Source organism: Chelonia mydas, chromosome 1, assembly GCF_015237465.2.
Source record: "Chelonia mydas isolate rCheMyd1 chromosome 1, rCheMyd1.pri.v2, whole genome shotgun sequence".
NCBI lineage: Eukaryota > Metazoa > Chordata > Testudines > Cheloniidae > Chelonia > Chelonia mydas.
In genome coordinates this window covers 107,268,934-107,283,016 of record NC_057849.1, presented here as the reverse complement: position 1 = coordinate 107,283,016, position 14,083 = coordinate 107,268,934, and the positions used below count along the sequence as shown (strand labels likewise).

General features: G+C 40.2%; 1 protein-coding gene across 11 annotated transcripts in view; it reads right to left on the bottom strand.

Moving 5' to 3' along the window:
• The window catches only part of ARHGEF7 (Rho guanine nucleotide exchange factor 7), a 188,672-nt gene that overhangs the window by 69,030 nt on the left and 105,559 nt on the right, over positions 1-14,083 (bottom strand). For all 11 annotated transcript variants that reach the window (XR_005225098.2, XM_037896966.2, XM_037896973.2 and 8 more), the window contains 2 exons: positions 7,129-7,223; positions 6,639-6,734 (listed from right to left, as the gene is read on the bottom strand). Coding sequence is in view for 10 of the 11 variants with exons in the window: in XM_037896966.2 (XP_037752894.1) it covers positions 6,639-6,734; positions 7,129-7,223 (191 nt within the window). In the remaining variant the exon portion in view is untranslated. The remainder of the gene's footprint in view (positions 1-6,638; positions 6,735-7,128; positions 7,224-14,083) is intronic.

Here is a 14,083-nt window from a genome sequence, read left to right as displayed (position 1 = left end):
TCTTCAACCATCACCCTTACTGGCCCTTCTACTCCTCTCTCACTCACACTTACACTTACACACACACACGTGGTATATCATAGACAATTTGTGGACCTCACTCAATTCCACCCAATAATCATATTCCCGCTTCCCTTAGATATTATTCAGTGAAACCAAAATGAGACAACAGGCTGGGCAAAATCTGTAGAGACAGCATCGTTTAACTTAATTTAAATCTAGCACTAGGAAGAATCCTGAAGTGTAGGTTAGTTAGGATCTTTTCAAACACTGCACTTTTACTGTCACTTACCTAAGAGAGAAGTACTGTAACCCTAAAAGAATCTATCTGATGGCAGCAACTGCCCAGGCAGCCAGACGAGAAATGTCTGTGGGGCACCACATTGTCTATGCTGTAATATAAGTGTCCAGAGGCAAGTTTAAGGAGGACAAACCTTCTATAGAACACAAGAGAAACTTCCAGAATGCTGCAAACGAAAAAAATCAAACTACCCCGCAAAGATTAGATTCCAAAACACTGGAGATTTTGCCATGCCAAAAAATCCTACAACAAACCACAACTTTATCAAGCTGCTAAGGCGTGTGTGTTCTGTAATAATCTAATTTACACCAGTAGCAGGATTAAACAAGTTAGATAGCAAGATGCCTGAAAAGACACTTAACAATGCACTGGAAAATCTCTGTTGTTGAGATACGAACCAATGAACCTTTTGCAAGCAACTCAAAGGACAGAAAAATGAACCTACTTGAAAAGAGGAAGTGATATTCAATTTATTTCCATTCTCATGCATGTCAATATGTCACATTATTTAGGCTGGCAATACTAACATAAAAACTATTTAAAATTACTGGCAGAGTGTCTGCATTTGGTCATTTGTGTACATCACATCTTTTCACTGTACACTGCAACATGAAGTGCCTGAATGATGAAACCTTAAGATCCCTGCCAAAAAATAAAATGGTAAACCTATTTTGAGCCTAGAAGCTGCTATCAGTTTATAGAGCAGGTTTGCCAGCCAAAACAACATGGCAAGTTGACAAAAATCAAGACATCATGGCAGGCATTCTTCTACACTTCAGGAGTTATGATGGATTGGATTGAAACAGCAGGAAGTCAGCAACTCAAGTCAGTACACAAGGATGCAAATTAAATTGAAAATACAAGTTGGTATTGCCAATGTGTTGATGAGGAGAATATAATATAGAACATTTGCAATCTTCTGTAGTCCTGGGGCATTGTTTCCTCTGCCCACCTACCAGCATCTGTTATGTTCTCAATATATTACACAGTAGCATTATTTTAAGCAGCAAGAACAGGAAATAAAGGACATTACAGGAAGGTGATCTGCTACAGTTTAAATCAGGTAGCAAAGTCTAAATAATTGTCTTCATGTAATTTTAAATGCTGAAAATCATCACACTAATCTATATGTCAGAGGTACACAAACTGGCATTATTATATGGTAAAGGAGAAGAATAGACAGGCCTGTAACCAGAGCTGATCCAGAGAATAGAAGGGGGTGCTGTCTTCCAGGTGCTAAGATAGGGGATGTAGACCTGAGGTTCAAAAGGATCCTAAAGGGAGCAGGAAAGAATCCCCTAATTATCCTTCATGTGGGAACAAATGACACGGATAGATTCTCGCTGGAGAGTATTAAGGGAGACTATGCTAGGCTGGGGAAGACGCTTAAGGAAATCGAGGCTCAAGTAATCTTTAGTGGTATTCTGCCTGTTCCTAGAGAAGGGCAACAAAGGTGTGACAAGATTCTGACTATCAACAGATGGCTTAGGCAGTGGTGCTATAAGAAGGGCTTTGGGATGTATGGCCACTGGGAGGCATTCATGGACAGAGGACAGTTCTCTCGGGATGGACTTCATCTGAGTAGGGAAAGAAATAGACTTCTAGGATGGAGGCTGGCACAACTGATTAAGAGAGCTTTAAACTAGAAATTTGGGGGAGATGGTTGGGAGATGTCCAGGTAATCTCCACGACGGATTTTAGCACTGAGAGGGAAGAAAACAAAGTAAGAAAGGTTACAGCCATGGGTAGGAGAATGCATATAAGGAGGAAGGGCAGTGTGGATACCAGTCTAATAGGTTATACTGGCTGTAGAATGACCGTGCCTAATAGGGTACAGAATGTGAGCGAGGCCAAACAGCAAAAATTAAGATGTTTGTACACCAGTGCGAGGAGCCTAGGTAACAAAATGGAGGAACTAGAGCTACTGGTGCAGGAAGTGAAGCCAGATATTATAGGGATAACAGAAACATGGTGGAATAGTAGTCCATGACTGGACTACAGGGTATGTGCTGTTTAGGAAAGGCTGAAATAAAGTTAAAGGTGGTGGAGTAGCATTGTATATCAATGATGAGGTAGAATGTAAAGAAATAAGAAGCGATGAAATGGATAAGACAGAGTCCGTCTGGGCAAAAATTACATTGGGGAAGAAAACTATTAAAGCCTCCCCTGGGACAGTGCTTGGGGTGTGCTACAGACCGCCGGGATTTAATTTGGATATGGATAGAGCCCTTTTTAATGTTTTTAATAAAGTAAATACTAATGGAAACTGCGTGATCATGGGAGACTTTAACTTCCCAGATACAGACTGGAGGACGAGTGGTAGTAATAATAATAGGGCTCAGATTTTCCTAGATGTGATAGTTGATGGATTCCTACATCAAGTAGTTGCTGAACCAACTAGAGGGGATGCCATTTTAGATTTGGTTTTGGTGAATACTGAGGACCTCATAGAAGAAATGGTTGTAGGGGATAATCTTGGTTCAAGTGATCATGAGCTAATTCAGTTCAAACTGAACGGAAGGATTAACAAAAATAAATCTGCAACTAGGGTTTTTGATTTCAAAAGGGCTGACTTTCAAAAATTAAGGAAATTAGTTAGGGAAGTGGATTAGACTGAAGAATTTATGGATCTAAAGGTAGAGGAGGCCTGGGATTACTTTAAATCAAAGCTACAGAAGCTATCGGAAGCCTGCATCCCAAGAAAGGGGAAAAAATTCATAGGCAGGAGTTGTAGACCAAGCTGGATGAGCAAGCATCCTAGAAAGGTGATTAAGAAAAAGCAGAAAGCATACAGGGAGTGGAAGAAGGGAGGGATCAGCAAGGAAAGCTACCTTATTAAGGTCAGAACATGTAGGGATAAAGTGAGAAAGGCCAAAAGCCATGTGGAGTTGGACCTTGCAAAGGGAATGAAAACCAACAGTAAAAGGTTCTATAGCCATATAAATAAGAAGAAAACAAAGAAAGAAGAAGTGGGACCACTAAGCACTGAGGATGGAGTGGAGGTTAAGGATAATCTAGGCATGGCCCAATATCTAAACAAATACTTTGCCTCAGTCTTTAATAAGGCTAAAGAGGATCTTAGGGATAATGGTAGCATGACAAATGGGAATGAGGATATGGAGGTAGATATTACCATATCTGAGGTAGAAGCAAAACTCAAACAGCTTAATGGGACTAAATCGGGGGGCCCAGATAATCTTCATCCAAGAATATTAAAGGAATTGGCACAGGAAATTGCAAGCCCATTAGCAAGAATTTTTTTATCAATCGGTAAACTCTGGAGTTGTACTGTATGATTGAAGAATTGCTGACATAGTTCCTATTTTTAAGAAAGGGAAAAAAAGTGATCCGGGTAACTACAGGCCTGTTAGTTTGACATCTGTAGTATGCAAGGTCTTGGAAAAAATTTTGAAGGAGAAAGTAGTTAAGGACATTGAGGTTAATGCTAATTGGGACAAAATACAACATAGTTTTCCAAAAGGTACATCATGTCAAACCAACCTGATCTCCTTCTTTGAGAAAGTAACAGATTTTTTAGACAAAGGAAATGCAGTGGATCTAATTTACCTAGATTTCAGTAAGGTGTTTGATACTGTGCCACATGGGGAATTATTAGTTAAATTGGAAAAGATGGGGATCAATATGAACACTGAAAGGTGGATAAGGAATTGGTTAAAGGGGAGACTACAACGGGTCCTACTGAAAGGTGAACTGTCAGGCTGGAGGGAGGTTACCAGTGGAGTTCCTCAAGGATCAGTTTTGGGACCAATCTTATTTAATCTTTTTATTACTGACCTCGGCACAAAAAGTGGGAGTGTGCTAATAAAGTTTGCGGATGATACAAGGCTGGGACGTATTGCCAATTTAGAGAAGGACCGGGATATCATACAGGAGGATCTGGATGACCTTGTAAACTGGAGTAATAGTAATAGGATGAAATTTAATAGTGAGAAGTGTAAGGTCATGCATTTAGGGATTAATAACAAGAATTTTAGTTATAAGCTGGGGACGCATCAATTAGAAGTAACGGAGGAGGAGAAGGACCCTGGAGTATTGATCATAGGATGACTATGAGTCGCCAATGTGATATGGCTGTGAAAAAAGCTAATGCGGTCTTGGGATGCATCAGGAGAGGTATTTTCAGTAGGGATAAGGAGGTTTTAGTACCGTTATACAAGGCACTGGTGAGACCTCACCTGGAATACTGTGTGCAGTTCTGGTCTCCCATGTTTAAGAAGGATGAATTCAAACTGGAACAGGTACAGAGAAGGCCTACTAGGACGATCCGAGGAATAGAAAACTTGTCTTATGAAAGGAGACTCAAGGCGCTTGGCTTGTTTAGCCTCACTAAAAGAAGGCTGAGGGGAGATATGATTGCTCTCTATAAATATATCAGAAGGATAAATACTGGAGAGGGAGAGGAATTATTTAAGCTCAGTACCGATGTGGACACAAGAACAAATGGATATAAACTGGCCACCAGGAAGTTTAGACCTGAAATTAGACGAAGCTTTCTAACCATCAGAGCAGTGAAGTTTTGGAATAGCCTTCCAAGGGAAGCAGGGGGGGCAAAAGATCTATCTGGCTTTAAGATTAAACTCGATAAGTTTATGGAGGAGATGGTATTATGGGATAACATGATTTTGGTAATTAATTGATCTTTAAATATTCATGGTAAATAGGCCTAATGGCCTGTGATGGGATGTTAGATGCGGTGAGATCTGAGTTATCCAGGAAAGAATTTTCTGTAGTATCTGGCTGGTGAATCTTGCCCATATGCTCAGGGTTTAGCTGGTCGCCATATTTGGGATCGGGAAGGAATTTTCCTCCAGGGCAGATTGGAAGAGGCCCTGGAGGTTTTTCGCCTTCCTTTGTAGCCTGGGGCACGGGTCACTTGCTGGAGGATTCTCTGCTCCTTGAAGTCTTTAAACCACGATTTGAGGACTTCAATAGTTCAGACATAGGTGAGGTTTTTCGCAGGAGTGGGTGGGTGAGATTCTGTGGCCTGCGTTGTGCAGGAGGTCAGACTAGATGATCATAATGGTCCCTTCTGACCTTAGTATCTATGAATCTATGAGACAGGTGTTCTGCTCTCTTATATATATGTATATATATGTATAGATATGTAGAATATCTTAACCATCAAAATGCATGAAGAATTACAATATGTACATGCGGAACATTTCACTTAAGTGACCTCCAAAATTCAGCAACCGTTATATTGGCACCCACAGAACTCGGTAACAGAAGTGAAGTGATGAAGTAAAGAGGCATTTAAGAAGGCAGGATATAGTTTCTCTCAGGGTTTTATAGATTTACCTAACCCATTCAAGCCAAGGACTCAGTCTACTTGGCCGGGTGAAATGCCTGTCTCCCAAAGCACCAGTGGGGGGAGCACTGTTACAAGAATTCCTCTGTCACCCTGCATGTAGTCCCAAACTCTTCCTTACCCTCTCTCCTTGGTACAAGTTGTCCAGATTTGGACGTGGAGCCAGACGCGGGGAATAGGATAAGGAATTATAGAGAGGGCCATTGCTAAAAGAAACGAGGTTCTTAATTCCTTAAGTGTGCTTAGGTTTTTGTCACCATAAAACTTTCATTCAGAAAGTATTAGCTCATATTCTGTACCATGTAGTACAAGAGCATAAGCAGTAAACATCACGTTAACATTTCAACCTAATCCTGCTGGGGGAGGTCTTGATAACCTGATCCGCCCCCTCATGGCTGCAGGTTTGGCAGCACTAGCTCTTTTCTGCTCATGGCACAGCCCAATTGTAGAGTACGCTACCGGGACCGATGATCCTTCTAATTCCCTCTGTGCCCCTCCCCCTCGATGTGTGAAACAAATGACTAGCAGAGTTCAAGATTTAAACCTATGAACATAATCTTTCCCACACATAGTCCATCTCTTGATTCACACATGCTCTTTTTCTTTTTTTACATTATTTCCCTGCCATTTTCCTCACCTTACACGTTCTCTCCAATCCCAACAATCTTTCTCTCACTCTCTCCAGTGGACGGGGAGAGTTCCCTTCTCTCACAACAAAAGGCCTCTTTCTCTACCAGTAGTACCATCTGCTCAGCTTTGCCTCATCATACATGCAGTGACATAATGCAACATCCCCACTCCCAACCTGCTGCTGCTGCCACTGCTTCTTAAGCAAAGAGCTGAGTGGGTTTTTCAAGCCTAGATTGCAGTAAGAAGATAAACCAACCCTTGAGATGACAGCACTGAAAAATGAAAGTTTCATTTTCCAGAAACAACAGTGTTCCCCAGAATATGCAGAAGAAAGAACTTCCCAACTTTAATTCTGCAGCCTGTTTGTGTAGTACTTACTTGGTGCATTCTTCTAATGACTGTACAAGCATTTGCTGGTAAGAACTGATTTCTTCCAGGTTTCCCATTAAATATGAAGTATTTGCAGAGTTTAATCTGAAGCCAAGAAAAATAAAGCTTAGTAAGCAGCTGCAAACTCAAAAAAAAAAAACCAACCTACATATAAAACTTTACTTCTATTTCTGCTTTAATCAAAGTCATAGATTTGACAACAAAAATATGTATTTACTATTATTATTTATTTGCATTACCATAGCGCCTAGGAGCCCTAGTCATGGAGCAGGACCCTACTGTGCTAGGCACTGGACAAAGAGGACAAAAAAACAGATCCTGCACCAATGATCTTACAATCAAAGCCTAAGAGATTATAGGCAAACATGTCAATGCCAAGTGACTACTTAACTGTAAAGCTTGTAAAACTGAAGTTTTGATCATATGAAAAACAAAATCTAAGCCCTAGGTAAATTAAAAGAAAACAAAACGCACATACTTTTCACTGACTTGTAACGGTCGCAAGTAGTTTGAAAGCATTGTCTGTAGTTCCTTAGCATATTCATTTTCTGTTTCTAAAATATTTTGTAGCACCTACAATAAATATATGACAATTAGTGACTATTTTGTTGTTTTCAAAGAGACATTACAAAATATTTTTTAAAAATTGAAATATTCTTTTTAGCATTTACTGTAACGAGCATACTGTAAGACCATAAAACTTACCCAAAGAGCTAATAATCAGATACTGAATTAGATTCATACACTGACAATAAGTTGTTAAATATTACGCATTGCAGCTATTAAACTTTTCCTTCAGATGTCTATGTACCACAAAAGGAGTAAGCCCAAAGGAAGGTTTCATTAAACTTAGCAACAATGTTTCCTGTAGAATTTAAATACCTACACACTGAGCTTTTTCAAAAGTAGGAGAATATTATTGCTTCTATACACTTTAAAACAGTTGAGGGGTTTTCAGAAAATTACAAAAAGTACCAGAAGTTAGCACTAGTCTTTTGAATCCCTTGTTACCATCTATTCTTCTATTGGGATTATTTCCTCAATCTTAACGATTAAAACCAAGGCAGTCACCAAATCTTGACTGCCAAATTTGTTACTGAGTTTACCTGGAAGTGCAATTCTGTGTCTAGGAGGACTGTGGGTAAATTTTAAATACACAATGTGATTATTTTAAGATAATTCTGTTTAAAAACACATTACAGAATGTTGACTGAATGTGAATGTAACAGCAGTAAACTACTGCAGAAAAATTACCACAGTTTCGGACATAAAACAAAGACAAACAATATGGCACAAGACTTTTTTACATCACATCACCACATGTACATCAACAGCAGTAATTTAGAATAACCTGAAATGTATACAGGAGATCATTCTTTATTAGGCAACCTCCTCTAAAGAGACTGCCCCAAAAGATCCTAAAATGTATTCTGCTCGGTTCTAAGAACATAAGAACGGCCATACTGGGTAAGATCAATGATTAACACTAAGTTTTAGTCATGGGTATTTTTAGTAAAAGTCATGGACAGGTCACGGGCAACAAAAAAAAAAATTCATGGCCCATGACCTGTCCATGACTTTTACTACATACCCCATACTAAAACCTGGGTGGGGGGCCGCGGGTGTTCTGGGGGGGCATCCAGAGGTGCTGCGGATGCTGGAAGAGGTGGCCCGGGACCCCACTGGTGCTGGGGGGGTTTGGTGGGGCTCGCAAGCTCCCTACCCGGCTCCGCCATGTGTCCCTGCAGCTCCTAGGCAGCGGAGGGGCCAGGGAGTTTTGCACGCTGCTCCTGCCACAAGCACCAGCTGCACAGCTTCCATTGGCCAGGAACTGCAGCCAATGGGAGCTGCAGAGGAGGGGGCATGCGAGCATGGGCAGCACATGCAGCTCCCTGTCCCCTCCACCTAGGAGCTGCAGGGCCATGCCAGTGGGAGACGGGGAGCCCCCCCACCCTGGGAAAAGCGCCCCCCCTCTGCCCCTAGCCCCTTCCCACACACCCAAACTCCTGCTGCTGGCCCTGGGGCTGCTCGGCTTGGGCAGCCCCTGAGCCAGCACCCGCCACTGTAGAAGTCACGGAGATCACGAAATGTCACAGAATCTGTGACCTCCATGACAGACTCGCAGCCTTACCAATGATCCATCTAGCCCAGTTCTGGTCTTCCAACAGTGGCCAGTGCAAGATGCTTCAGAGGGAGTGAACAGAACACGGAAATTTATCAAGGAATCCACCCCACCATCCAGTTCCAGTTTCTAGCAGTCAGGGGTTTAGGGACACCCAGAGCATGGCGTTGTTTCCTTGACCTGATGCATTTATAGTAGAAGTCCCTCCTTTGTTAAGCAACCACAGTTCTGTAGCCCCTTCAGACAGGTTTCATTGTCTCCAAAATGTCAACAGATATGCACAGTACAGATTTTACTTACTGGTGATTCAGCAACAGAATGGCCTTTCGTGTCTGAATTAAATATATTTCCCTAAACTTGTTAGAATATTTTATATGTAAGGAAACAGACCATTTTAAAGCTTTTCTGCCTTACAGAATCACAATTAGATTTGTTCTTGCTTTAAACCAATGTAACATGGGTGTGTTCTGGATAGTTCTGTGACTTCTAACGTATTGCATGTAAGTTGCCACATTACCTTCTCTCTCTTGTGTTATATTTGTCTATATTAATGTCTAATTTCATCATTTACAATAAGGACTGCACTAAATGCATTATTCATCGTTGTAGTCTATACTCTGTTTTAAGACATAAAAAGCCATTCATGTCTAAATGCAAACCTGATGAAACAAATGACATCTGAACTATTTAAAATGAAGAATTCACTGTTTCTTTCCTTGGTGTCATTGAATTCTGCTTTATTCTCTGAATGGTTCTATTCATCTGAAGGAAAAGAGACCACTTTCGAGTTCATTCTCTTGTTGGAACTCTGAATCCTGACCCAAAGATTAAAATGTCTCCATTCTTCAAGACACTGTGTCAGAGGAATGCCACAGAGAAAGCATTAGCTATTAATTGCGCAGCTAGAACATACAGTACAACATTAGCACACAAACTGTAAGGGGAATAAACGTATTAGTTTTAATGTGTTTGGAAAGGGACTAAACAAAGATAAAAACAATAGCTGATCATTACAGAATCGCAAACAAGAGTGAACAAGGTTTCATGCAAAAATATAACAAAAAGAGTGCTAAAATAAAATGCATAACACATAGAGCCATTTGCCCTCTCAGGGCTAACTCCAAAATTAATTTTTCCAACACGGATTTCCCATAAAACAATATGTACACACACAAAACTTTCCAAAGCTGAGAAGAAGGAAGGAGATGAACCAACATCAAGAACATGACATCCTGAACATGACAAAGTGCTCCAGGACCAAAGTGAAAGAAATTTGCTGGAGACTTGAAAAAAGCCTCAGTACCATGGCAGTCTCTATGACACAGCAAATATTCTGAATGTACATTCTGTTTCACAACGTAATAACTGCCTGAAAATCTGGTGACTAAATAATATTAACCTGTACAGAGATCGCTTGATTTTTTTGAAAAAAATCATTTAATAAGGTAGCAAATATTTCAACATTTTTAAGAATCAATATGCAGCAGTACCCCCAGGAAATTAAAATGCATTGAACAGTCAATATCACTGTGCTGTAAAGCCCTACTCAAAAAGGTAAGTTATCAGATTCACCTACTTTGTTTTAAACCATTCCAAAACTCTGCTGGTGCGATGCAATGCTATTAGACATGCACATATTATTAAAAGTCATTTAAAATACATTAAACTTCTCCTTTAGTTGACTTTCCTGTCTGCATAAAGAGTGATGACTGTCATTGTATACAGCATTTTTGTTTCTACTTTGAGAAGCATTTTTTTTAAACCTGGTTCACAGAGATCTAAATGCCATTTTTCTGTGTCACCCTGCCCCCAGCAACTTTCAGTATTACTTACCTACCTCACGAGGAAGTTGTGAGGATTAAATGTCTGTACAGCACTTTGAAGATATAAAGTTCTATAAAGTGCTCAGTATTACAAGTATAGAGTATTACAGTGCCTCTCCAGAGCACTTCCGAATTCCTAATCTCACCACCATGCCTGTATTCTCTAATAATCACCTTTCTTGCCTTTCCTGCTTTCTGCATGTTCTGGCTGCTGCAAGACCCCATGAGACCTCAAAGACCTTGTTCTCAAAGCTCCATCACAACATTTGCACAGATAAGTCTGGGTACCAAAGGAACGGGTCGTTTTCATTGAAAGGGCAGCTTTTACAATACGTAACACTAATGAATGGCATAGAAAGCTGAGCTCATCCAGTGCAAGCTTTCCCTTAGTCACAAGGCATGGAAAAATCAAGCGTGGTTAACAGTTCTGTCACACAAACCCAGTAACCTCCCTAAGGCAAAAACTATCACCCAAAAATGGATTTAAATGACCTACATAGAACTGAGCAACTTTCAAACCACATGAAAAGAAAATCAGATTTTGTTACAACATTAGGGACACGCGGCACATTACCATTTTGTCACACCACTACCATCGCTCATCTAAAGCATCACCTCATTATAACAAATAAAAATCATTGTGTACTTTGCTTTTAGCACTGGAATTCAACAAGCCACATCCTCAAACATGAACTCCTAAGCAGGGCATGCAAATGTTACACATGCACAAATTCTACATCTACAAGCAAACAAAGGGTACTTTGAGATTTGTAATGAACTATTTTGCACATGCAAATGCCAGCTGATGCAGCTTGCAAAGTTTGGCCTTATAGAAGGGCTCTCATTTTAAAGCATATAGGAACAAATAATGGAAAATTAGAGTCAGAAAGTGAACTATTGCTTTACCTCGTTTTCCACCCCTAGAACAGTCACTAGAAATCCTCTACTTGAATTTGTGCTATCTGCATATAGTAGACCATTATCTTATAGACTTACATAATAGAGAAATAAAACTTGACACATTAAGCTTTATTATTCTATAATGGTCAACTAGCAAAAGGTGAAAGTACAAATAATTTTTTTTTTAAAGCCTGTCCTACAGGGATGTCATGTGATAACATGCCCACTTTGCAGCATCTAGTTACTTATTTATCCTTCATTTAAAGTAATGTATTTCATTGTTAATTCTACATCTGGTTCAGATTATGTAGTTCTTAAGTATCCTTATATGTCAAGATGGATGGGCTTTGCATCAAAATAATTCACTGCAATTTATTATTTATATATTCCCCTGCCAAGCACATATCTTGTCCTGCATACTCAATTACATAGTGTAATATGTACTAAATCAAACTTACTTTGAGATCAGAATGTATGAAAACAGTTTATTAATTGCAGATGGTGCTCTATAAATTGATAAAATAAAATAACATGATCAGGGAGGAGTGGGTAGCATATTTGTGGAAAGAGCCCTGAGGTCATCAGATTATGAGATTTTCCACTGCCCTGTCCCATCCTGGAAGGGGAGTTGGCAAAATTTCCCCCACCATATTCTGAGTTTGCGCTGAACTGCACTTTGACTCCTTCCTCCTTCCATGATGGCTGTCTAATATCACAACTCTTTCTCCAAAAACCTACTGTGAGGCTTGAACATAAGAACGGCCATACGGGGTCAGACCAAAGGTTCATCTAGCCCAGTATCCTGTCTGCCAACAGTGGCCAATGCCAGGTGCCCCAGAGGGAGTGAACCTAACAGGGAAACATCAAGTGATCCATCCCCTGTCGCCCATTCCCAGCTTCTGGCAGAGGCTAGGGACACCATCCCTGCCCATCCTGGCTAATGGCCATTGATGGACCTATCCTCCATGAATTTATCTAGTTCTTTTTTTAACCCTGTTATAGTCTTGGCCTTCGCAACATCCTCTGATAAGGAATTCCACAAGTTGACTGTGCGTTGTATGGAAAAAATACTTCCTTTTGTTCGTTTTAAATCTGCTCCCTATTAATTTCATTTGGTGACCCCCTAGTTCTTGTGTTATGAGAAGGACTAAATAACACTTCCTTATTTACTTTCTCCACACCAATCATGATTTTATAGACCTCTACTATATCCCCGTGGAGATTCCTGCCATGCATCAATATGTTACAAGAACAACACGACTAGAACCCCTCAAGCACCACCACATCCAAGCTTGCCAGTTTCAAAACACCCATACAAGAGCTAAGATTTTGGGGCAATCTTGTTCAAGACCAGAGGTTGGAACCGTGGCTATGGGTCTATTGGCATTGTTACACTCTGTCCCTAGGTTAAGCAACGATTCCCAACCTTAACTCCCCTGTAGTTTGCCCATGAAGAGTCCATTTACTTCAGTTTTCTGTAGAGGGAGGAATTTTACCCCTAATACAGACTGACAAATTTAAAAAGTATTTATTGTTTATGAATGAAGTTTCATACCCAGGATAAAATTTTCTGAAAGCTTCAACCAGGTCAAATTTTGATTTATGTTCATATTTGAAAACCTCGTACTAATTAAAACACTGGTAATAAATGTAAAACGCTGATCAAAACAACAGGATCGGTCCTGCTTTGAGCAGGGGGTTGGACTAGATGACCTCTTGAGGTCCCTTCCTACCCTGATATTCTATGATTCTATGAACACAGAGCAATAGGCAGAGTGAAAAGAATTTTAAAAAACTAGACATACCCAAGAGACCAAAATGTATGTGATGTAAACTAACAGCAGTACTGCAAAGAATGCTGAGCTTTACATCCTTATTTCAAAGGGAGGCTTAGATACTAGCTTCTAAAAGATTTAGTCAAAGTCTAGAAAACTGAATTTCATACCTTGATTATTCTTTTCCCTTTAGTCTCTGCCAATATTGAAGTGCCATTTACTACTATTTATGAAGAAATAAAACTAGAGAGATACAGGTTGCACCTTTGTTCAACATAAATGTTTATACTCTAATAACTTTAGAAGGGTTAATCCTCAGACAATAAATGCAAAATGTATTCTAAGTAAAGGCTGCCATGTTCATAGAATCATAGAATATCAGGGTTGGAAGGGACCTTAGGAGGTCATCTAGTCCAATCCCCTGCTCAAAGCAGGACCAATCCCCAACTAAATCTTCCCAGCCAGGGCTTTGCCAGGCCTGACCTTGAAAACCTCTAAGGAAGGAGATTCCACCACCTCCCTAGGTAATCCATTCCAATACTTCACCACCCTCCTAATGAAAAAGTTTTTCCTAACATCCAACCTAAACCTCCGCCACTGCAACTTGAGACCATTACTCCTTGTTCTGTCATCTGGTACCACTGAGAATAGTCAAGATCAGTGGTTCCCAAACTTTAAACAACCTGTGAACCCCTTCCACTAAAATGTCAAGTCTCGCAAACCCCCTCCTAAAAATGAGTATTTCCAGGGATTTTCTCCTTTCATCATAGAATCATAGAATATCAGGGTTGGAAGGGACCACAGGAGGTCATC